This window comes from Chiloscyllium plagiosum, chromosome 10 (genome assembly GCF_004010195.1).
Source record: "Chiloscyllium plagiosum isolate BGI_BamShark_2017 chromosome 10, ASM401019v2, whole genome shotgun sequence".
NCBI classification, from domain to species: Eukaryota; Metazoa; Chordata; class Chondrichthyes; order Orectolobiformes; family Hemiscylliidae; genus Chiloscyllium; species Chiloscyllium plagiosum.
Genome location: NC_057719.1, coordinates 83178910 through 83204363, shown reverse-complemented (window position 1 = coordinate 83204363; position 25454 = coordinate 83178910). Strand labels below are relative to the sequence as shown.

General features: G+C 50.6%; 1 protein-coding gene across 3 annotated transcripts in view; it reads left to right on the top strand.

Moving 5' to 3' along the window:
* plekhh1 (pleckstrin homology domain containing, family H (with MyTH4 domain) member 1) overlaps positions 1–25454 on the top strand; it is a 123928-nt gene that overhangs the window by 30869 nt on the left and 67605 nt on the right. For all 3 annotated transcript variants that reach the window (XM_043698223.1, XM_043698222.1, XM_043698224.1), the window contains exons 3-9: positions 3862–4011; positions 6524–6607; positions 8899–8980; positions 16360–17135; positions 19551–19629; positions 22862–22953; positions 25193–25343. In XM_043698223.1, the coding sequence (XP_043554158.1) occupies positions 3862–4011; positions 6524–6607; positions 8899–8980; positions 16360–17135; positions 19551–19629; positions 22862–22953; positions 25193–25343 (1414 nt within the window). The remainder of the gene's footprint in view (positions 1–3861; positions 4012–6523; positions 6608–8898; positions 8981–16359; positions 17136–19550; positions 19630–22861; positions 22954–25192; positions 25344–25454) is intronic.

Sequence of the window (25454 nt, the reverse complement as noted above, 5' to 3'; positions counted from 1 at the left end):
AGCCTTTAATATTGAATTCATCTGATTCTTATTCCCCACTTGCCTGGATGGGTGCAGCTCCACCAACACTCAAGAAGCTTAACACCATCCAGGACAAAGCAGCCCGCTTTGTGGCACCACATCCACAAACACCAACACGCTCCGCCAGCAATGCTCAGGAGCAGCAGTGTGTACCATCTACAAGATGCACGGCAGAAATTTACCAAAGCTCCTCAGACAGCACCCACGACAACTTCTGCTTGGAAGGACAAGGGCAGAAGCTACGTGGGAATACCATCCCCTGGCAATTTGTGGGAGGGCAAGGGAAAGAAATTCTGCCCGTTTTTTTTTCAGACCAATTGGTCATCTTTGAGAATCGCTCTCTTATGTATCTTGGGATGTTTTTACATATTAAAGGCACCATTCAAACACAAGTTGAAAGACCAGCATTTATTGCCCGTCCCTAGTTGCCCCTTGAGAAGGTGGTGGTGAGCTGCCTTCTTGAACCACTGCAGTCCATGGTGCTGTAGGTTGAATTGAATTGAATTAAATTTATTGTTACCTACTTTAATGAGTACAATGAAAAGTTGGATAAGTCACTACTTGGATACAAAGGTACCTAGGCACAGCTTCTTCAGTTATTAGATTAATTACAGTGTAATAATATCACCAACACATGGCACCATCTTAGGTATGGAGTACCTAGTTACATTCCTTAGTTACAGGTAGACCCACCCCCCCACCCCACAACCTCTCAGGTTTCCCAAATCCCTGACAGTGCCTCCCCCTGTCTGAGCACAACCCCAAAAACCAACACACAAGACCCAACAATTACCCCCAGACCCTGCATGCACCATAGCTCCCTCCATCTGCCATAAGCGCTCCGTCATTTACCTGGGAGCCTATCTCCCTGTCCCAACACCCACGTGGCACCCCTAAACCCTTGACTAGCCTGCACCCTAACCCCCACACTTTCTTTGAATACTTCCGCAAGTAGCTCCCAGAGTGCCCGGCTGTGCTGCACCAGGGTTAGGGACTCGACTTCCCTTGACGATCCTGCCCTCCTGGGGAATTTCGAGCTATTCCCTGCTTTTCTCACAGAGCCTGATTGGGAATTCCCAGGCGAGAAATGTGGAGCTCGGTACTCACACTAAACGGGAACAGAGAGGAGCGACGAGTGAACTGCGATTGGCGGAGCATCCAAGCTACTGTATGTTTCCTCACCCCCGCTATCTCCAGGAGGTGTCTGATGGCAGACCAGGCAGGGGAAGGGTTAAAAAACACGCAGCCACTGAGGCTTCAGCTTCGGGCTTTTTAAGGTGTACTTCAAAAGGTTTCAGGCCCATCATTAGCCCAGATGGACAGACTGTCGAAAGAAGCCAGGCGATTAGGGCCTCTCCGTTTTGTCAAGGTTGGCACTTAGCTGAATTATTAGGAAGCCAAGGCCCATTATTAAGACTGTGTGCATGTCAAGATGGAAGGTTACGGGCCGGGGGATGGGGTGGGAGGGGGAGGGGGCAGCATGGGCTAGCTTTCTCACACTCTGTGACTGAGTGTCAATAACCGTCTCTTTTGTCAAGCATTGGTTTCCGAGGTTGTGTTGTGTCAACACGAGCCAGGGCCTTGATCTGTCGCTGTCTGAGAAAACAGATTTAGCCCGTCCTGTTTTGATTTTGTTTGTGTGGGGGCTACGTTGGGCTGTGACCTTGCGCGGAGAAATGGGTCGCTTCAGGTTACAACCCAGCGCCCGCTTTGTTTAGCCGACGTTTAAGAGCAGACTTCAAACAAAGTCTTGGGTGGTCATGTCCCGAGCTGTTTCCTTCAGTCCCATTCTTGCCCGATAACTGATGAGGAACTGACTGAGGTCCCTTTTGTCTGAAAGAGAAAGACGTTTGACTCGTGACCTCTCATGGGTCTTGAAGGGGAGGTGGGGGGTTGGATTGGGATAAAAGAAACATTTTCACATGGGTTTCGCTAATAATTCCTACAGAGAATAGGAACCTTTATCCAAAGAGTAGTTTATAAGAGGCTCAAACGGAGGTAATTGAGGCGAGTAATTGGATGCTTTTAAGGGGGAGCTGTATAAATACAAGAGCAAACTCAGACTGGAAGGATCGCGTCAAGTAGCTGGAAGAGGGTATAAAGGATAGGCCTGACACAGAGCTCTTTAACCACAATGGCCTGTTTCCCTTGCTGTAAATTCTCAGTGTCTGTCTATGTCTCCAACAGAACCGAGAGGTAGTTAACCCTTGCCCTTCCTTTGGCCTTCCCCTTTGGTCTTTATGTTGAAGGTGATTCGGTCACTGGGATGAGCAGATATCACTTCCCACTAGACACGGTTTGTAAAACAAAGAAGGACGGGACTTTTACAATTAATGGCAGGGCCCTGGGTAGAGTCACAGAGTCATACAGCATGGAAACAGACCCTTCGGTCCAACTAGTCCGTGCCGACCATATTCTCAAACTAAGGTGGTCCCACTTGCCTGTGCTTGGTCCATATTCCCCCAGACCTTTCCTATTCACTGACTTAGCCAAATATCTTTTAAAAGCTGTAACTGTACCCGCACCCATCACTTTCTCTGGCAGTTCGATCCACACACAAACTGCTGTCTGTGTTTAAAAACAAAAGTTGCCCCTTCTGTCCTTTTTAGTGTGGTAGGACCCAGAGACCAGAGGTACATAATTCTTTGAAATTTGTGTCGCAGGTAGATAAAGGGCTTATGCCCGAAACGTCGGTTCTCCTGCCCCTCTGATGCTGCCTGGCCTGCTGTGCTTTTCCAGCACCAATCTCTCGACTCTGATCTCCAGCGTCTGCAGTCCTCACTGTCTCCTCACAGGCAGACGGGGTGGTTAAGAAGGTGTTTAGCATGCTGGTCTTTATTGCTCAGACCGTTGAGAATAGGAGTTGGGACATCGTGTTGAGATTGTACAGGACATTGGTGAGGCCTTTTCAAGAGTACTGTGTCCAGTTCTGGTCACCCTGTTATAGGAAGGATATTATTAAACTGGAGAGGGTTCGGAAAAGATGTTGCTGGGATTGGAGGGTTTGAGTTATAAAAATAGACTGGAAAGATTGGGACTTTTTTCACTGGAGTGTAGGAGGTTGAAGGGTGACCTTACTGAGTTTTGTAAAATCACGAGGGGCATAGATAAAATGAATAGCAAGAGTTCATTCCCTAGGGTGGGGCAGTTCAAAACTAGGGGGCATATTTCTAAGTTAAGAGGGGAAAGATTTAAAAAGGACACTAGGGGCAACGTTGTTTTACACAGACTATAGTTATTGTGTGGAATGAACTGCCAGAGGAAGTGGTGGGATGTGGTACAGTTACAACATTTAAGAGACATTTGGATAGGTACATGAATAGGAAGAGTTTGGAGGAACGTGGGCCAAGCACTAGTTTAGTTTGGGAACATGGTGTGGACTAGTTGGATCAAAGGGTCTGTTTCCACTCTGTTTGACTCTGTGATGGAAGGGAACTCGGCAGAATAGACATTTTGTTATGGGCTGGACAGCACGGGGAGCTCTGCGGAAATGACATGCTAAACCAGGGCTGGCATCTTACAGACAAGGGAAAGAGTTGGCCAGGCCTGTAAATCCTAACCCAACCACCCTCTCTCCTCAGCCAAATGGCGCTAGCAGAAGGCTAGCCATTGCTTGGGAAGAGAAGCTACTAACAACAATAAGCTGCACCACTGTTTGGTCCGTTGCACTGTATTAGAGGCCACGGACAGAGTTTCATAAATGGCTGTAAATTCAAAGCACAACCTTTCCATCCCTAACTCTGCCTGACACTGTTTGTCCAATCAGAATGACTTGTGTTGGTATGGTGCCTTTGGGACGTTGCCGGTAGAAATGGGTTTTAATCTTTGCTGTCTGTTCAGGTGCAGGCAATGCAGGAGAAACTGAAAGCAGCCAACATCCAGACCAGCGAATCAGAGAACAGCTTATTCAAGAAGTACCAAGAGCTGACCAATACGCTGCAGGAAAAGGATGATGTGATTCAGAGGCTGGAGCAACAGTTGGACAACCAGGTGCCTCAACAAAACAGTTTACGTTCAGAACCACATCTCATAAATCGGGGCGGCACGGTGGCTCAGTGGTTAGCACTGCTGCCTCACAGCACCAGGGTCCCAGGTTTGATTCTGGCCTTGGGTGACTGTATGTGTGGAGTTTGCATGTTCTCCCCATGTCTGCGTGTGTTCCCTCTGGGTGCTCCAGTTTCCTCCCACAGTCCAAAAGATGTGCAGGTCAGGGTGAATTGGCCAGGCTAAATTGCCCATAGTGTTAGGTGCATTAGTCAGAGGGAAATGGGTCTGGGTGGGTTACTCCTAAATTGGTCGGTGTGGACTGGTTGGCCTGTTTCCACATTGTAGGGAATCTAATCTAATCTAAACCATTTGAAAACCTTCAAAAATCTTGAGGTTTTTATTTAAAAGTGGCCTTTCCTCCATTGACATTATTGACAAAGATTGTAGGCTGTCTCTGATAGCTCAGTTTTTCACTGGGCGGTATGTTAGGTACATACACAGGGCGTCCCAGGAGGGAGCTCCAGGATTTTAACCCAGTCACAGTGAGGGAGCAGCGGTATCGTTGGAAGTCACGATGGTGTGTGATGTGTAGTGAGATTTGGAGGTGGTAGTATTCCAATGAGCCTGCTACTCGTGATTCTGAAGATGGTGGAGGCCACAAGTTTAGGAGCTGTGTCTACCATACGTCTGAATTGAAAAGGAAGTTCTGTGACTCAAATATTAACAGTGCTTACCTTAGCAGGAAGAAGATTAGGCCAATCAGCCCATCAAGCCTGCTCTATCATTTAAAGATTGAACACTTCAATGCCTTTTACCCGTACTATCTCCATAACCCTTTAATATCCATTGGAAATCAGAAATCTGACTGTATCTATGTATGGGCGGCATGGTGGCTCAGTGGTTAGCACTGCACCAGGGACCTGGGTTCGATTCCAGCCTCGGGTGACTGTCTGTGTGGAGTTTGCACATTCTCCCTGTGTCTGCATGGGTTTCCTCCCACAGTCCAAAGATGTGCAGGTTAGGTGAATTGGCCATACTAAATTGCCCAGAGTGTTAGGTGCATTAGTCAGAGGGAAACGGGTCTGGGTGGGTTACTCTTCGGAGGGTCGGTGTGGACTTGTTGGGCCGAAGGGCCTGTTTCCACACTGTACAGAATCTAATCTAATCTACTTTAAATAGACTTGAAAGACTTAGCTTCCACTGAACCTCTGGATTCCAAAGGTACACCACCTTCTTAATAAATAAATAAATTTCACCTCATCTAAGGACATAAGAACTAGGAGCAGGAGTAGGCCATCTGACCCCTTGATCCTGCTCCCCCATTCAATAAGATCGTGGCTGATCTTTTTCATAAACTCCGCTCCACTAACCTTCCCTCTCACCATAACCCTTAATTCCTTTACCGTTGAAAAATCTATCTATCTTTGCCTTAAATACATCCAACGAGGCAGCCTCAACACCTTCACTGGGCAGGGAATTCCAGATCCACAACCCTCTGGGTGAAGACGTTCCTTCTCGGCTCAGTCCTAAATCCGCTCCCCCATATTTTGAGGCTGGGCCCCCTCGTTCTAGTTTCACCCACCAGTGGAAACATCCTCCCTGCTTCTAACTTAGCTATTCCCTTCATAATTTTAAATGTTTCTATCAGATCCCCCCACCCCCCCACCATACTCTGTCCCAAAATGGCACCCCATCACTTTCAAAGCATAACCCTTGGTTTTCCATTCCCCCAAGTCCCCTGTCTTATCTCTTTAACTATTTTGTCAGTGTCAATGCAAGCCCCTCTTGTTATTTGAAACTCTAGTGAACACAGGCCCATTTTGACCAATCTCTCTTCATCCTGCCTGCCAGTCCCAGGAACAGATTTGATGAACCTTTGTTGCTCTCCCTCTACGGCTATAATATCTTTCCTGAGATAGGCAGACACAGGCACTTTGGTGCACTGGGATATCAGCCTAAATTCTGTGTTCGAGACTGTAAAAGAAGGCTTTGGACTTAGAGATAAGAGTGTGTGTGCCAATGAGTCATGGCTGACACATGATAAACAGGCTAGCAAAATTGTGGGTGGCAATTTGATTAACAATCATCCATCCATTTTAAATAGGCTACTGTTTAACTTCACATTGAGCAATATTCGAATTGGTCCAGTCTGACTTTAGTGATATTTGAAACAGTTTTTTTTGACAGAACATTCCGGATCAGTGGGCTGACAGGCCTAGGGAGGCATTGTTCCTGGCCTGCTTCCGGGTCGTAGGTCAAATGAACACTGGCATGTTTAAAAACATTATCTAACATGACTAATGTTGAACAAAAACGAATGCTTTACTCTCACTGTGTGAAAACGCTGTTATTTATTTTACCTCCAAGCTTGTGTACCGACTTCCAAACCTGTCAAGTTTTCTTGTTTAATCTCATCGATTGAAATTTTATCCAGTTGCGCTGCTTCGCGCGACGTTTTGGAATGCGGAAATGAATTCCTGCTCAAGGTCGGTTTTAAAATCCTTCTTTCTCTCAGAGCCAGATGAGAGCACGGGAGGCGAAGGTGATTGAGGAGAAGGCAGCTAGAATCAAAGAGTGGGTGACGTTTAAGTTAAGAGAGGTGAGTCCTGGGTCCGCCGAGGACACTTTGCAATGTGAAGTGAGAGGAAAGAGATGCCGAACCCGCCGCGATCGCTGCGCTCCTCCAGTCCTGGCCTCTTGCCCTAATTTTGATCGCTTCCCCCTTGTTGCCTACAGCTTGCCTCAGGAACTCGCCGCCTGAATCTTCTGACCTCACTTCCCACCTCTCCCTCTCCTGCTCTAAGAGGTGCTTTTAATATCGGAGCACAGAAAACTGGGCAGGAGTAGGCCATTCGGTCCTTCGAGCCTTCATTCAATACGTTCATGGCTGACCACCCAATGCTCCCCATACCCTTTGATCCCTTTAGCTCCAAGAACTATATCTGTCTCCTTCTGGGAAAACGTTTGCTATCTTGGCTTCAGCCACTTCCTGTGGCAGGGAATTTCGCAGGCTCACCACACTCTGGGTGAAAACAGTTTTCCTCATCTGAGTAAATCTCCCCCCCCCACCCCCCCCCTTTCCCTTTCGCCAGCCTCTCCTAAAACCCCTTTGTGCAAGGGTGGGTGGGGGGACTACGCAGAGAAACAAAACCCCAGATAAAAGCAGTATGCTTTATGGCTCAATCTCAACAGCCTCCTGTGGTACAGATTCACTCCGCTCTGAGAGAAGTCGTTCCACCTTGTCCCTGTCATAAATAGGGTGACCCCTTATTCTCAGGTTATACCAACTGGTCCCGGGCTCCCTCACAAAAGGGGGATGTGAAAACCTGGCAGATCCTCCGACACACAGGCGCCCAAGTGGTCACCGGAAGCCTGTCCATCGAGATGGAGGCCGTTCTGCCCATCTGAAAGCTGCCGGTCACCAGAAGGTGCCGGATGAGGCCCTCAAGCGATCAGTCGTTGACCCGTTTTGGGCCCTCTGCTGGTGGAGGGGCGGGAACATCGAGCGTTGAGGATGGAGGCGGGAACGGGGCAGGGTTCCAAGGCGTTCCAAATGGGGTTTCCATCCCAGCCTTGGGGCCGGAATGTTCCACCTCAATCTTCAATGAATGGGAGACTAGGCACAATCTCACTTCTCACTGGGCCTGCATCTCCCCCCGTAGCCTTTACCCTGTTGCCAGAACTCTGGCCCTCACTTGATCACCCCTCGCACGTGGCCCCCGCCATAAAGGAGCTCAGGGAAGAGGGTGTTCCTATCACACTCTCCCCCACTCCTCCAGTTCAGGCAACTATGGGTCGCTGCAGGGGACAAACCTGCTGCCGTCCAAAGATTTGAGTTCACGCTCCCTCCAGGTGCTGCATCCAGGCAATACATCATCGTTCCGGAATCTCTGCACATTCCTTGACCCCCTGGCCCCGCTCTTATCATCAGATGATTAACGTGCATTCCTGGGCTAGAATGTCAAAATATTATTAAATACCGCAAGCCTGGACTTAGCCATTTGGAAGGAGGTCATGCTCTTTGTTTATATTCCCCCCCACCACCACCACCACCTTCCAGATTTCCACTGTCCTTCCTGGGAGGAAGTTCCTCCCGACCCTGGGATGGTCTGATGGTGCAGCCAAGGCTGCTGTTTCTGGTCCTCCCTCACCAGAGCCGACAAACGTCTCAAACTGCCTCACCTGGGCCCTGCCTGAACCTTCAACCTGCCTGCCCCCTCACTGCTTCGAGCTTCTCCAGCCGAGCTTACCAAACCCCTGGGCGGGTTTTCCAGGCCTGTCCCAGGGAAGCTGTTTATTCCCGGTTTTCCCTTTCCTTGCAATCTGAAACCCATCCCCTCCACTCCCAAGCCTCCGGCAAAGAGTAACGCTTATTGATTCTCTTCTTCTCTACCCCCCTCTCCCACCCACCTCCAGACACACACAGATACACACACACACGGTTAATTGGGTAACGCTGGGCGATGTTCTCCTGTGCCCCGCTGGTTAAGGATGGGTGGTGTCAAGGGGGCACGTAGCTGGTAGGTGGGGCTGATGGGAATCCATGCAGCCAAAATGGGAGGCCTGTGGAGGTTGTTAAAGCATTTTCTGTGGGCCTGTAATAGCCTAGAGGTGCTCTCTACATTAGACACATCTCCAGTGTCGTACTGCCGCAGTTGTACTTGGGAATCACGTGTCACGGCTGCTATTGCCCCCCCTCTCTATTGAGAAAGGGGAGGGGGGGGGCGGTGATGAAACAAAAATGGAAACGCTGAGCCTTGACAGCCCTCATTAGCTGTGAGGCTTTGTGTACGCTTGACAGAGGTGAATGGCGCCATGTAAATGCAAGTTTCCTTCCCTTCTCATTTTGACATTGTGGTGAATCTTTTTTTTTTAATTTAAATTTTGAAGCTGGAATTTGAAAACCACCATCTCAAAGAAACGACCCAGAAACAAGCTGAACAGATTGAAGCCCTGCAGGCCAAGATTCAAGGTACGACTGTTTGTCCTATACAGGAATTTGAGGTCTTGAAATGAGAAATGGGAACTTGCTTTGAATCGTCCATGTTCCTCTTTGGCTAACTTCAGAGCAAGGTGCTCATGTCCACCGACCAACGCAAAGGAACACTAAGAAGCCTTTTGGTGTGTCTGGGTGGTCTGGAAGTCTTTGTTTTAAAAAAAAAGGAACTACAATTCTAGTTTTCATTCCCTTCAAAGGCTTTATCTGGCAAATCTTCATCCGATTCCCTCTCTGAAACCCAGCTGATATAATCCATCCCCCGGAGGGCACTTTGATCTCTGCGCATTCTTAGCTGTCTGTCCACTCTCCTTTCTCAAAACCCCTCGCCAATCATAGATCCCAGCAGTGTGGAAACAGGCCCTTCGGCCCAACAAGTCCACACTGACCCTCCGAAGAGTAACCCACCCAGACCCATTCCCCTACCCTATATCTACCCCTGACTGATGCACCTAACCAACACATCCCTGAACACTACGGGCAATTTAGCATGGTCAACTCACCTAACCTGCACATCTTTGGACTGTGGGAGGAAACCGGAGCACCCAGAGGAAACCCATGCAGACACGGGGAGAATGTGCAAACTCCACGCAGTCACCTGAGACTGGAATCGATCTAGGTCCCTGACACTGTGAGGCAGCAGTGCTAACCACTGAGTCACCATGCCGCCCAATGATTATCCTTCAGTCATCAGGCCGCATATCATGTTATGGTCTGTGTGGATCTTGCTGTGCGTGGACCAGCTACCACATTTCCTCTGCTGTTGGGAAGGGGGTGAGGGGTCCACAGTTCAAACATATGGCTGAAATGGCCGGTTGCTTCCAAAGTCAGCACCTCATGGGTTTGAGGCCTACTCCCAGAGATTGAAGCCTCTAATTCAGCGTTGGGCAGAGGCCTTGGGTTAAGGCCTCCTCTGAAAGGTAGCAATAGTATGCTGTGTCAGGCCCATATTTTCCCAACACAGAAGTGAAAGTGCGACTGCTGGGCCAGACTGTTTCATAACGACTGTCTGGGCCTGTGGGTGTGACTGGGCAGACCACCATTTTAGCTCCAATACCTACTTGCCCTTGAGCTGATAACAGAACACTGCCCGAATGAACCACTGCAGCCTTTGTACTGAAGGTAATCCCGATGTGTTCTCAGGAACAGGCCGGGGGGGGTGGGTGGAAAATACTAACCCGATGACAATGAACAAGTGGGCAGTGTGTGTCACTCGGAAAACAAACCATTTGTTGGTGGTGTTGCTTCAATGCATTTGCTGTCCTTGTCCTCCTAATCAGTATCAATCGCAGGGCTAGGACGTGACAGTGCAGCTTTATTGGGTTCCAGGCAGGGCCCATTGGTAGTGGAGGGAGTATCATAGAATCTCCTTACAGGAGGCCGATAGGCCCAAGGAGTCCACACTGACCCTCCAAAGAGTGTCCCACCCACCCAAACCATCTCTGTCACACTGCATTTCACATGGCTAACCCACCTACCCTGCACATCCCTGTGACACTACGGGCAATTTAGCATGGCCAATCCACCCAGCCTGCACACCTTTTGGATTGCGGGATGAAACCAGAGCACCCGGAGGAAACCCACGCAGACACGGGGAGAATGTGCAAACTCCACACAGACACTCACTCGAGGGTGGAATTGAACCTGGGTCCCTGGAGCTGTGAGGCAGCAGTGCTAACCACTGTGCCACTGTGCTGCCCACAGGAGAGGTCACTGAACGTGGTGTCAGATGGGTAAAGGCAGATCGGCCAAATTGTCATTTCCCCATCACCCCGTTTACACCATCTCCAACAGCCTCGCGGTTTCCTTCTTTTGTCCCAGACTTTATTCCGACTTGAATGTTCAGCAAGAGGGAGCCTTCAAGATACCAGTCAAATTTAAGTTGGTTCCATTCATTCCCTGGTCAGTTCTTTACTGACCAAGGCCAGCGGTTTGCTCCTGTGTGGAAATGGAGTTAACCTGTTTTCCTCAGGTCTCAGACATTTCCTCCCTTGCGTTGATGTGTTTGTTTGTCTTGGTAAATTTAAGCCATGCAGCAACAGCAGCAGGAAGTCGATGCGTTTGTGGCACAGAGCGTGTAATAAGTGACTGACCGGAAGCAATGTCATTTTATATATAGATACATAGACCTAGTTCGACATGAACAATTAGGATTGAGAGCACATCTTTTTTAATGTTGTCAAATGTCCTAAGGCAGCTTATGGGAGGGCGAGTCAGATAAAAACTTAAGGGCGGATGAAGGAAGGATATTGTAAGTCAGGTAACTGAAGGCAAGAATGAGAGAGAGAGTGAATGAGAAAGAGAGAGATTCACAGAGGAGGCACAATGGTATAGCCACTGGACCAGTAATCTGGACACCCAGTTGAATGCTGTGGGGAGACGGGTTCAAATCTCACCACCACAGCATTCGTAGTTAAGACAGGAACTGCTGGTAAAGCTCAGCAGGCTCTGGCAACATCTGTGCAGAGAAATCACAGTTAACGTTTCAGGTCTGGTGATCCTTCCTCAGAACTGTCGTTAAACGTTCTGGACTCAGCTGGGGCAGCTATCATTGATTGCCGTTGAAAGCCGATCCAGTTTGCTCACACCCTTTAGGGACTGAAATCTGCCGGACCTTTCCCAGTCTGGCCTAGACATGACTCCAGGGCACACTACTGTATAGTAACTGCTCCCATAGTGCCGAGCAAACCACTCGGTTCAAGGGCAACTGAGGGTTGGGCCAAACTGTGATGGAGAAACAAAGGATAAGATATGTTAGGTGATCTGGAACACAATGAGGTAGTGAAAGGTGCTATATAAATTCAGGTCTGTCTTTCTGTGTTCATCTATTTGGACCCATGGTCAGGAATGTTGTGCAGAAGCTCTTCCCCAACTATAACGGTGCAATGTAAATGTTGTAGAATTGGCTCTTAGTGTGTGATACGGTGAAAACCGACCCAAAACACAGGCTGCAGAACAGACAGGTTAGTTGGTTTTGGAAATACCTAACCTTGGGGTTTAATGTTTGACTGCTTTCCTGTAACATTCTGCTTAATAACCGAATGACTCAGTGGAACGACAATAACAGATTTACAGGCCTAAATGTGAAACGGTGCTTAGTTACTCAGTAACCAGGGATTAACCAGTAGGAATGTCCATCATCTTTCAGTTCGATCATTCAGACTGCTTTTTGCAGCACGATCAGGCAAGGGTCAAAGCAGATAGGTTTCCCTAAAAAAGAATCTAATTTCCCAGGCTGCAAGAATAATGGGCAGGAGCTGTTGTCTCCACCAAACGCATATCTTCAAAATCGGGACAAGGAGTAGGTTATGAGCAAAGGGTGCAAATGCAATTAAGTTATGGTGAAGCTTTATAAAATCCTGGTTCAGCTTCAGCTGGAGTACTTTGCCCAGTTCTGGGAAGGGAACTTTGGGAAGGATGTGAAGGACTTACGGGGAGATCCATGGGAACACCTCCCAGGGATGCAGGGCGTCATGGATGGATTGGAGTAGCTGGTGGGTCTTTTGTTTTTCAAGCGAAAAGGAGGTAAGTTGAGAGGATGTTGAATGAGCCTTTTCAAGCCTTTGATGGTTTGGCTTGATCTACTCCATCACAAACCGTTTCCCAGTGGCTCCAGGGTTGAGAGGATGAGCTGGTTAGCAAGATGAGGAGAGATAATGTGAGGTGAATCGTTACACACGGCTAGGGCTTAGGGTCTGAGGCCTCCTGTAAGCATGGCAGAACGAGTTCCAATCATGGTTTTCGGAAGGAAACCGGATAATTATCTGGAAAGAAAAATTTCAGGGCGGGGGCTTCCAGTGTTTTGGGGGTTCGCTGGGGTTTGGGGGAGCCAGTGCGACCACTTTGCTTGCTCTGGCTGAGAGTGAGGATGGGCCGAATGGTCGCCTCCTCCCCAGCTCCACAAACCCTGCTCTGTTACCCACAACCAATCCTCCACCTCAGCCCCCACTTTGATCTGTCGGAGGTCTGTGGGTTTGCAAATGCTTCCACAAATTTTGTTCCGGCCTTTTTGAACGCTATCCTTGTTCAAAGTGAAACCTCCACCTTTGACTTGGGAGTCGTCCAGAGGCAGGGGGTGGTTGTCCCCTCCTCACTTTGCTGGAGCACCATCGCTGTGGTAGATATTCTGCTGGGATGATGGGTATTGTTTTGAGGGACCACACCTGGACTCATAAGAGGCATACCGGCAAGTAGAGGCCTAGGTTAGAAGACCAGTTACTACACAATGTGACGAGATCAGATACAGAGACTCGATGTATTGATGGAGTCCCAGACAAACCTCCCTCTTACTGAGGAATCCGGTGCTATGGGACACCATTTTAAGGTTAGGTACAGGGAAACTTCTATTATCCGAATATCAATTATCTGAATATCGGATTATCTGAAGGAGATCTCGAGGGCCTGATAGAAACGTTACATCAAAGATGTGCTTCCAACATTGATCGCGCCTTTTGTTTACAGATTAAAAGTGAACTCGGATCACTGAAGTGCTGCCGAGAACAGTCCTGGACATCGATGGGTGCCCAGGCACCGTCTCGGGATGGGGGGGTGGGGAACAGTGATGGGGGGGGGAGGGTCAGTATTGGTCAGGGTTGGAGGGCGGATAGGAGCGTGGGTGGACGGGTGGTGTGCTGTTGCTAGTCTCCTGAACGGGGAGCAGACCTAACATAAAACTCCGAGCCCCAGAGGAAAGGCATTGAAACAATTAACCGAATAATCAATTTTCCGAAAAAAATAGTGCCCACCCATCTCGTTTGGACAATCGAGGTTTCTCTGTATATGGGTAGGTTTAAGATCAGACCGAGGACACATTTTCCATATGAAAGATGATGGGAATTTGGAATTCTGTATCCCAAATGCCGCCAAGGCTTTTGGAAAAGGGAGAGTCAACTGAAACTTTTGAGAGTCCGGTTTATAGATTTTGTTCAGGAAAGACAAGAGAAGAGAATGGAGGGTGTGAGTTGCCGTGCTGGGACCGAATGGAGCAGCAGGCTCAGATGACTGAATGGCTGAACCAGTTCCTCAGCTTGGTTGGGGGAGGGAATGGTGATTGCTTTTGATGGTGCTGAGGAAGTCCGTACTGTCTGTCTAATCCCTGTACGGCAGTGAACATTGGACCTGCTCAGCTGTGCACCATTTTAAAACCTCCACCCTGCCTCCGTGGCCCAAATTTTTGTTCCCCCTCTCGCCTCCCGGGACCAAAACGTGGCCTTGATACCCAAGAGCGCAGCGCGTAGAAGAATTCGGGCTGGTGGTGAGAATTGGAAGCTGGATAGAAGTGGCGATAGTGGACTGGGTGGATCAGTGTTGATAATGTGTGTGACAATAGATAATAGACAATAGGTGCAGGAGTAGGCCATTTGGCCCTTCCATTCATTATGATCATGGCTGATCATCCACAATCAGTATCCTGTTCCTGCCTTAGCCCCATAATCCTTGAGTCCACTATCTTTAAGAGCTCCCTCCATCTCTTTCTCAAAAGTATCCAGAGACTTGACCTTCACTGCCTTCTGGGGCAGCGAATTCCATATATCCACCACTCTCTGGGTGAAGAAGTTTCTCAACTCTGTTCTAAATGGCGTACCCCTTATTTGAAACAAGGCAAGAGGCTTCCTTTGCAATACTTCCAACCCAAATTGTGGTCAAAGCTACTTGGAGTGCAGGTTCATAGCTCGTTGAAAGTGGAGTCGCGGGTAGATAGGATAGTGAAGAAGGCGTTTGGTATGCTTTCCTTTATTGGTCAGAGTATTGAGTACAGGAGTTGGGAGGTCATGTTGCAGCTGTACAGCACATTGGTTAGGCCACTGTTGGAATATTGCGTGCAATTCTGATCTCCTTCCTATCAGAAAGCTGTTGTGAAACTTGAAAGGGTTCAGAAAAGATCTACAAGGATGTTGCCAGGGTTGGAGGAATTGATCTACAGGGAGAGGCTGAACAGGCTGGGGCTGTTTTCCCTGGAGTGTCAGAGGCTGAGGGGTGACCTTATAGAGGTTTATAAAGCCACGAGGGGCATGGATAGGATAAATAGACACGGTCTTTTCTCTGGAGTAGGGGAGTCCAAATAGACACGGTCTTTTCTCTGGAGTAGGGGAGTCCAGAACTAGGGGGCATAAGTTTAGGGTGAGGTGGGAAAAATTTAAAAGGGACCTAAGGGGCAACTTTTTCATGCACCTGTATACGGAATGACGAAGTGATGGAGTCTAGTACAATTACAGCATTTAAAAGGCATCTGGATGTGTATATGAATAGGAAGGGTTTAGAGGGATATGGATCAAAGTGCTGGCAAATGGGACTAGATTAATTTAAGATATCTGGACAGCATGGACGAGTTGGACCGAAGGGTCTGCTTCCGTGCTGTACATCTCTATGACTCTGTGATAGGACTTGCCCACCTCTGAGAAAGGCCATATTGTGGGTAGGGGATTATTCACAACTCTTTTGCCAGCTGGTTACCCAACTACAGACTCCACACCCAAACCCCTACGTTCCAGTCTTCCCACATCATCGCTTCCATTGCCGTAAGCCCCAATCAGTCAAGCATCTCCACCCACAGCCAGGCCTCCCAAAAATCTCTCAAATCCACACTCTGTTGCCCCCCCCTTTCTTGTCATGCCCTTCCCACCATTTGTCAGCCCTGCTGCCCTGTGCTGCCCTGTACCCCTGTTACCACCCTCCCCGTCACCACCTCCACGAGCTCCCATACCGTCGTTCCCCACCCCTCCCAATGCCCGACGTCTCATCGCAGCCTTTCCCATACCGCAGCCCCCACCCCAGTAACCTCCCTCACCCCATTCACCCCCCACCCTTGTCCCACACACCCACCTCCTCCCACTCCCTCCAATCCCAGTAAGGACACAGGGTAGGCCATTTCGGATCCTGACTGAGATGATGAGCCAAGATTTCCTTCAGGGCCTAGTATTTGGTGCTGGTGAGGGGAGGTTGTGGGTTTGGGCATGGGAGAGGGTGGGGGAGTCTCATGAATTCTGGCCGTGGGGGCAGGGTGGTGGTTTTAAAAGGGTGCACAGCCAGAGAGTGGGGAGCCTGTGGAATTCATTACCACAGTAAACGGTTGAGGCCAAAACATTGAATGTTTTCACAAAGGGGTTACATTTACTTCTTAGGGCTAAAGGGATCAAAAGGTATGGGGAGAAAGGGGGAGCAGGGTCTGGATGATCAGTCGTGGGGAGGAATGAAGGGCCGAATGGCCTACTCCTCTTAGTTTCTATGTGTCTCCCTCCAGTTCATGCCCACTAACCCCCTCCCCCATTAATATTGAGAGATTTCCTTCATTTTTCTGATGTTTGAAGACCTTTGGGCATCTCCAGTAAACCGAGCTCACTTTTTATGTTGAACAGATTCACGGAGCGAGCGACCGGGAGCTGACGCGACAGTGGACAGAGCCTCGGAAGCATCCCCCGTGCCTTCAGCTGCCCCACCCCGGCCTGCGCCAGGGGGTGAGGAGCCCTGTGTCGAGGGGAGGAAGGAGCAGTCTCGACGGAGCCCCACGGAGGGGGAGGAGGGCTGCGCCGAGGCGGGGAGTAGGCTGCTTTGGCATGAGGCCTGCTCTCCTGAGTCTGCCCCGGGCCTGGCAGAGGATGAATGCCCCCAAGCTGGGCCCCCACCGCGGGCCGCCAAGGAGACAGTGAAGGCCCCTCCGGACGCCGAGGGCGCCACCCAGAGGCCGAGGCCCGCCCTGCCAGCCTTGGCGGCCAGGGAAGGCCCAGTGGGCACCAGCATGACCCTGCCCAAGGCGAGGACGCCGCTGGCTCCGAGGGACAGCATCCAGCTGGCGAAGAAACACCTCAGCCAGCCGCATGCCGGAACCGCTGCCAGGCCCCACCGTGTCGTCCGCATCGACATCTGTCCCTCCTTCAAACCTGCTGGCCCCGCCCGGCAACCGGTCCGGGTCCAGGAGACGGACATCGACGACGTTCCTGAGCAAATGGAGACTGAAGAAAGTGGCGGCGCCCCGGCCAAGGAATGCTCTGTCCCCTCCCCAACATCATCACCGTCGCCCTCGCCACCCTCGCTACCGTCACTACCTGCATCGAAAGAGGCTTCGGCAGATTCTGAAAGCTCCTCCCCCAGGAACGAGCCTCCGCCTCCCCCCTTGCATCGTTTGCCCTCCTGGGTAAGAGGAATCATTTCTGAACCTTTCTTCAGCCTACCCCACTGGGCCAAGCCCGGGTTCCACTTTCCTTACTTTGCAACAGTTTACCAGACTGATTCCTGTGACTGTCGTAATCACTGGGAGTTTAGAAGAATGATAGAAACCTATAAAATCCTAATAGGGTGGCACGGTGGCTCAGTGGATAGCACCGCTGCCTCACTGCGCCAGGGACCCGGGTTCGATTCCAGCCTCGGGCGATTGTCTGTGGGAAGTTTGCAGGTCCTCCCTGTGTCTGGGTTAGTTTCCTCCCACAGTGCAGGTTAGGCAGATTGGCCGTGCTAAATTGCCCGCAGTGTCCAGGGATGTGCGGCCCAGGTGGCTTAGCCATAGGGACTGCAGGGTCACAGGGACAGGTGTGGAATGCGCTCCGAAGGGTCGGTGTGGACTCAATGGGCTGAATGGTCTGCTTCCACACCATCAGGATTCCACAATGCTAATCGCAGGAAGGATGTTCCCAATGATCAAGGAGTCCAGAGCCCTGAGTCACAGTTTGAGAATACAGGGTAGGCCATTGGTGAGAAATTCTCTTCACCCAGAGAGTAGTGAGCCTGTGGAGTTCTTTGCCAGTTAAAGTGGTCGAGGCAAAAACACCGAATGTTTCCAAGGAGCAGGTAATAGTTCTTCAGGGCTAAAGGGGTCAAAGGGTATGGATTGAAAATGGGAACAGGGGACTGGGTTGGACGTTGAACCATGCTCATCATGAATGGCAGACCAGATTCAAAGGGTCGAATGGCCTGCTCCTACTCCTGTTTTCTGTGTCTCTGTATCTGCATGCCAGCTAGGCCGTAATGTCCGCTCCTCCCCGGTCACCCATTCCCCGTCCCCCTCTGAACTCTGAGGTCCCTCCTGTCAGGCAGAGTGCTGCTGGAGGCTGTGACTGAGACACGTTACTCGGTGATTATATGGTCCCAGCCATGGAGAGAGAAGAATGCCCGAATCCATAAATAGAGGTAGTGTTTTCTGCGCCACAGGAAAACAATGATTACTGGGATTACATGTCTGAGTTTCCTTGGGAAATTGCCTCAACATTTACTTAAAGAGAAGCGAGGTGCACACTAGCCCGTAACAGCGATTTATTTCAGCCTCACTGATTGTCACATTTTGGGAATAGAACTGTAGAAATGATGCAACACAGAAGGGGGCCATTTGGCCCTATGCGGAGCCGGCCATTTTCTAATCCCACCATATCGCCCACGGCCCAAATCTCTGCAGCTTACACCACTTAAGGTTCAGTTTCAGGTACTTTTTTAAAAAGAGCTTAGAGTCTCTGTCTCCACCACCAACTCAGGGCAGCGATTTCCAGACACCCACCACTCTCTCCATGAAAACATTTTTCCTCATGTCTCCTCCTGCCACTTAGCTTGAATCTACGACCCCTGGTTTTTGAACTCTCTGCCAAGGGAAACAGGTTCCTCCCGTCTATCTCTACCCCTCACAGTTTTGTATACCTCAGTCATGTCAGTGATCAGCCTTCTCTGTTCCAAGGAAAGCAATCCCAATCTCTCCCACATCAGTTAAAACCCGGGATAAGCGCACCTCTGCTTGGCTCAGGATAGCTGGACAGTAGGCCATTGAGTTTGCTCCACCATTCAATGAGATCAAGGTTGACTTGATAATCCTCACAGGGCAAAAGTGAGGACTGCAGATGCTGGAAGTTTAGATCAGAGTGGTGCTGGAAAAGCACAGCAGGTCAGGCAGCATCCGAGGAGCAGGAAAATCGATGTTTCAGGCAAAAGTCCTTCATCAAATCCTCACGTCCACTTTCCTGCCTTTCTCCCTTGATTCCCTTCTGTTTCCCCTCTGTCTCTATGTGTGTCTCTGTCTGTCTCTGTCTCTCACACTCTCGCTCTCTTTTTCTCGCGTGTGCGCTCTCTCTCTCTCGCTCTCTTGCATGCATTCTCTCTCACACTCTCTCTCACACACTCTCTCGCTCTCTCTCGCTCTCTCTCATTTGCTTCCTCGCGCTCTCTCGCTCTCTCTATCACTCTCTCTCTCTCTCTCTGAGAGCTTACTGGCGACTATGTTGGAGTGGTGTTTGCCCTGGTTTGGTCAGACAGTCAGACCTTTGAGCAGCACCCTGACACACCCTCCGTTTAATAGTGTTGCAATCCGACAGTGCTCAATACTGCACCGTGACAAGGTTAGACCTAGACTTTGCGCTCGAGCCCAGGACATCAACTCGAGGATGAACGTGCTGTCCACTGCGCTATCACTTACGATGTTGATTCTGATCGCTGGTGCAACTTTGGTAGTTAACTCTTCTCTGCGCCATACTCATGATGGGGGGGTGGGGGAAAAGTCATTTAAGCTTTGGAGATGGGAACTGATTGCCAACTGTTTATACCCTGCCCCCCCCACCATTGCTTGTGTTTACAGGAAGGTCGAATTTACGCCCTTGCCAAGTCTGGCATGAGGATGTCCGAGGTGACATTGGCTAACAGCTCCACGAAAAGATGTAAGTGAGGTTGGTCGAGGGGACTCCTTGTGGTGAGCTCGATTGGTTGTTCCTGAGACGGAGTGGTCTCCCCCGTGGTGGGAACGAGGGCCCTTTATCATTAAACCAGGAGTCAGCTCCGTTTCCCCCGGTGAAGCCCATTCCTGGGCTCCTCGACATCGGGCGTGGGGGGGGTAGAGGGGTGGGGGGGATTGGCCAAGACCAATCGATGGGCCGCGTTCTGAGAAACTAAGATCCCCCTCCTCCCCCAACCCACTTTTCCAATCTCGCGACATTGCAGTCAGTTCATGTCTTGTAGTCGCGCTCTCACTGGAAGGCGGTGGCGGCGCATAGCAAAATCCCACAGACTGGGCCAGCAAGCCGCTTGTCTGTCTCACCAGCGGGTTGTGAGGATAAATACTGGCCCCGGAGATTGGGGAAGTACCATCGCGTTCCCCGCAGGATCTTATATGTTATCCGACGGGGGGGGGGGGAAATGATCATGGACCTCTCGCCTGAGAGGTGGCATCTCTGACAGTGCAGCACTCCCTCAGGGCTGTACCATGAGTGTCAGCTTCCCAGGGGCAAGAGCAGGGCTTGGACCCCAAGACATTACACTGTAGGGTCGTGTGTAACACGGTGGGGGCTGGTGGTGATGTGTATGCAGGTGAATTTTGTGCCACTTGGTGTGGTAATGACTAACTAAATGGTTTATGTTCCCTATCTTTGCATATGTCGATGTGGGCAGACTGTTCCTATCGGTACATTGTGGGTGAGCCCCTCCTGAGGTTATGTAGGCATGATCAATCTCCAAGGCATTAAGGACATAAGAACTTGGAGCAGGAGTAAGCCTTGTCAAACCTGCTTCACTGTTTGATGTGGTCATGGCTGATCTCACACAATCCTTACTGTGTGGAAAGAGGCCATTTGGCCCATTGAGTCAACCCCGACCCTCCGAAGACCAACCATTTCAGCGTGGCCAATCCATCTAACCTGCACATCTTTGTGACTGTGGGAGGAAACCGGAGCACCCAGAGGAAACCCACGCAGACACAGGGAGAACGTGCAAACTCCGCACAGACAGTCGCCCAAGGCTGGAATCGAACCTGGGACCCTAGCGCCGTGAGGCAGCAGTGCTAACCTCTGAGGCCACTCTCATCTCGGCCTCAGCTCCATTATCCCACCCTCTCTCCCTTTAAACCTTTAATCCGACATGAAAATTCGATGTCAAACTGGGTGTCCTCACTCAGGGGAGAAAAAGATTTTGTTGTCTTCAACCGTTTTTGCTCCTGACTGGAGGAGGAGGTGGTGGTGGTCAGGGGGATGTGAGGAGTCATGGGGCATGGATAGAAATCACATTCCCCCTCTCCTATCCAAGGGCCTCCTCCTCCTCCTCACCTGAACTTCCCAGGGAAACAGAGTGCAGTTCTACCCTCACCCAACTCCCCCTCCCAACCTCTAGCATCAATGCTTCCCCCCTCCCCCCCACCCACCTCCACACTTCACTTCAGCTATGATGAAGAGACACCTAGACTTGAAAGGTTAGCCTGCTCCCTCTCCACGGAGGCTGACTGACCCGCTGTGATCTGCAGCATCTGTTGCTTTGGGTAAAGATTCCAGCACCTGTGGTGATGTGTTCCTCCAGTTCTTTGGGGCCAGTCCCCCCCAACCCCCCCCGCTCCGGGCCCTGACGAAACCTCTGGGAAGCTGGAGACACCAGTGAGGAGTTGCCCGGTGAAGTGTGGAAGCCGGCCCAGGGCTTGTACAGCGAGGTGCCCTCTTCCTTTATTCCTTTAGCTGTTGGTCAGTGTTCTGCCTGGCTCCTGCACAGCTGTCCGCCCGGGGGAGAGAACCCTCCGTCTCGGGTGTGCTCCAGCTCACGTTACAGGGAGCAGCAGTTTCCAACTCAGTCCCCCATGCGGCGCAGATCAAAGGAGGGTCTCCCCGCCCCCTGTAATTAAAGGCTGTGTTTACCGGTAAATCCTCACCAGCACTGGCTTCAAAGCCTTAAATAAACAGAAGGCAGGGTGGCCGGATCTGAGGAGGGTTGAAAGAAATCAAAAGAGGCAACAGGTGGGGGGGTGGGGGCGATGATGAATTCTCCACTTTGATTGGTTTTCAACGGACTTGGCTTTCAGCCTCTTCCAGCTGGAATTGCGAAGTCCTGTGGCTCTGTCGCGCGCTCTGGCTGCCCTCCTCCAGAGATGGAGGGTCTCCCTTCAGCACACAGGCTAGGCCGGGCCGGGTGGCAAACTGTAGCCAGTGACTTGGGGGTTTGTCCTGGGCTCGGGGTTGGTGGGAAGAGCTGCTTCATCAAGCAAGGGTGAAGAGAGAGCTGCTCATTCCCCCCATCCCCACCCCCCCCAAAACGTACTGAGCAAGGTGTGGAGATCCGAACACAAGGCCGCGTTTTACTTTATCACTTTGAGGTTGGGGGGGGGGGTGCCTGCAGCACCCTCTCCTGGGAGGCCTCGGCCCCCCCACTCCCCTCTTGGCACCGCCAAGAATGCCAGCTTATTGTCCGAAAGGGTCTACAGAGGACCCTCGATTATCCGAACGATAGAGGCGAGGAGTATTTTGTTCAGGTAATCGAATGCTGGATAGCACAGTTTAGCCGAGCATCGGGACCCTGCAATCTTGCTCGGATAATCGAGGCTCCTCTGTATTTGACCAGTTCCACCAGCACCGTTGAGTGCGTCTCAGCCTCCCCTGATTCTCCGTAACTAAAAATGGAGTCTCGCAGCCTGTCCACCCGACTGAGCCAAAATGAGAGCTGACTGCCACTCCAGTCTCCTCCTCAAGGCTTCTCACGCCATGCTGATACAAACTCCAACAACTGAGTGTTTGTTGTTCAACATTAACTGGTGTCAGGTGGGATGGCAGCCATGTTGACACGAGCGGGGAGGCTGGCGATATTTCAACCTCCTGTCGGGTGTTAAAAACGCCCAGTTGCTCAAAGCAACAGGCTCCTTTTTAACACAGCAATCACGGCCCTGTGAGTGATGCAAAATCAGAACCCAACTCCAATTTTAGGCCAGAACTGTTTGGGAGCTGCGTCATTTGTTCCCTCTCAACAGGCTCCACGGGCGATGGATATGAGAAGGCCCAGCTCAGTCAAGTTATTTCCACGGGCCTTAGGGAAGCAGGTGAGGTGAGGGGGGGTTGGCCAGAAGTCAAAGGAGAGCTCCCTGTGTGAACCAAGCTCTAACTTTCACACTATTTACCTTGTGTAATTTTCTGTCCTCCCCTCCAGTGTCAAACCTTCCTGGGAGTCTAACCTCCGGGCCTTTCGCTCATCTCATCTACAAGAACATGACGGTTCCTGTCTACACCACTCTGAAAGGGGTAAGGCAATGAACTGGCTTGCGAGAGGTTCGCTGACCGGACGCAACCCACAAGGAACTAGGTTAATACTTTCCATTTGTAAGCTTGTCACGGGGAAAGCTGTTCAACTTGAGAGGAATGTCTCGAATGTGGTGAGGCCATTGCGAGGCATTTATTTTGACTTGGCTGCTCAGGATGTTATGATGAGGATCAGAGAGTCGTGAACTCAGCCCAGTCCATCACACAAGCCAAGCTTCCATCCATTGGCTCCATCTATACTTCCTGCTGCCTGGGGAAGGCAGCTGACATCGTCGAAGGCCCTCCCACCCCGGTCATCAGCTCTTCCAACCTCTTCTGTCCAGAAGCTTAAACAACAGATTCGAGAACAGCGTCTCCCCCCCTGTTATGAGGTTTCTGAGTGGGCCTCTCAAATCTTGAATTTAATGTTGGTCCCCCTCTTTCTGCACCTTAGTTGCAGCCGGGACATTGTACTCCTCGCTCTGTTCTATCACTCTGTTTGGTATCATCTGCCTGTACTGTGCACAAAACAAAACTTTTCACTGCTCCTAGGTACATGTGACAGTAATGAATCTAATCAAAATCAAAAAAAATCTCTTGAACTGCTGCTGACCAAAGGGACACCCACAACGCTGTTAGGGAGAGAGTTCAGGATTTTGACTCAGCGACACTGAAGGAATGGCTATACATTTCCAGGTCAGGATGGTGGTTGATTTGGAGGTGGAGGGGGGTGGCACGCAGCTGATATTGTTCCCATGCACCTTCTGCCCTTGTCCATCTAGATGTGCAGGTTTGGAAGGAGCTGTTGATGGACTTGTGTTGAGCGACCGCAGTGAACCCAGTGTATAGCTGCACACTGCTGTCCCTGTGCATTGTGGTGGAGGCAGTGAAGGCTGAGTGACCCCATTTCCTTCCACCTCTCACACACTCTTCCTCGGAAGGATTTATTGATTAGCGATCAGGAGAGAGAGCACTGCCTGTCACCTCAGGGATTCACTTCAGCGTAATGGCTACCAACAGCGCCCAGCATGTCAATGCTCAAATGTCCTGCTTGTGTAGTTTATTAATAACCTGAAAGGAATCCTCTTCACGTGCAATCTGACACACAAACTGATCGCGAGGCCTTTCCACATGAACAGGAGGCTACACTCTTGTGTCTCAGTGGTTAGCACTGTGGAGTTTGCGTGTTCTCCATATGTCTCCATGGGCTTCCTCCAGGTTTAATCCCACATTCCAAAGATGTACAGGTTAGGTGAATTGGCCTTGCTAAATTACTCAGACTCTTAACTGCAACTGTGGGTGATTAGGGATGGGCAATCAATGCTGGCCTCATCTGTGAACAAATTAGGAAAAGTTTGTTTTTAAAAGTGACTCCAATCCCACAGTGAGGTGGTTAACTCCCACCTGCCCTCTGAAATGGCATCTAGGGATGGGGCAACAACACCTCACATTGATGCCCACTCTTACCTGACCCCCCACCCCCCCACCACAACTGTGAAATAAAACACTTCAGCCATTTTAAAAAAAAAAGACATTGTTCCCATGTGTTGTGGGTAACAGCTCTGTCTTACTGGGAAGGCAGCATTTGTTGCCTTAAAGTCACCTTGCAAAAGACTCAGTGAAGTATCCGTACATGGCACAGAGTGTGGGGAAGGTATCATCATCACAGGAAAGGGCAGTTGGTGGGGAGGGTTCAAATTCCTAAAAAGGAAAGGACAGCCTGACCCACAATAGGATGTGACTGTTGCACCACTGCCAAGCTGACACCCGAGTCCCTAGCTGCAGCTTTGCGTGCAGGCCTCCTTACTCAGCAGCCTCTCAATCCAGCCAGCACCAGGCAGGAAGCGGGGAAGAAAGTGTCCCGTCCCACACTTCCACCAGAAAAGTCCATCCCCCAGAATGCCTGGCTTTTCCACTCACTCTCTGGCCCTCAAACTGAACAATGCTGGACTCAGTCTAACAGCAGGCTGTCCCCATCTCCAGCAGGTTTCAAACGAAAAATTCCCAAAGGAGGTGAAAACGACATGAATTTCTTTCTTAATTTTGCCCTGGGTGTTGCTCAGGCCTCACCCTCGAGAGATCGATCTTTAATGCTTCAGTCCTGCAGGCCCCTCTGAGGCACAGCCTGGATATTTCTCTCTCAGTGTCAGCTCAGAGGCCTGGGCCTCTGTCTAGGAGCTCAGCGAGGGCTTGCTGTGGTTTGTCCCAAGCGAACGGCTGATTTCTTTCCTTCCTGACGCAGAAAGCCACCCAGATCAGCAACGTTCCCTTTCCGGACGAGTCGTCGGGATCCGACGATGACAGCAGCTCCCAAGCCAGCTTTCGGACGTCCGCCGTGGGATCGGAAACGAGGAAGAACAGTGGACCCGGGAGCCCCCGAGCCGTGAAAAGAGGTAGGCATTTGTCAGGATGGGAAACCCAGAGGCTGGCATTAGTCATAGAGTCATATAGCATGGAAACAGATCCTTCGGTCCGTCCAGTCCATGCCAACCATGTTACCAAGC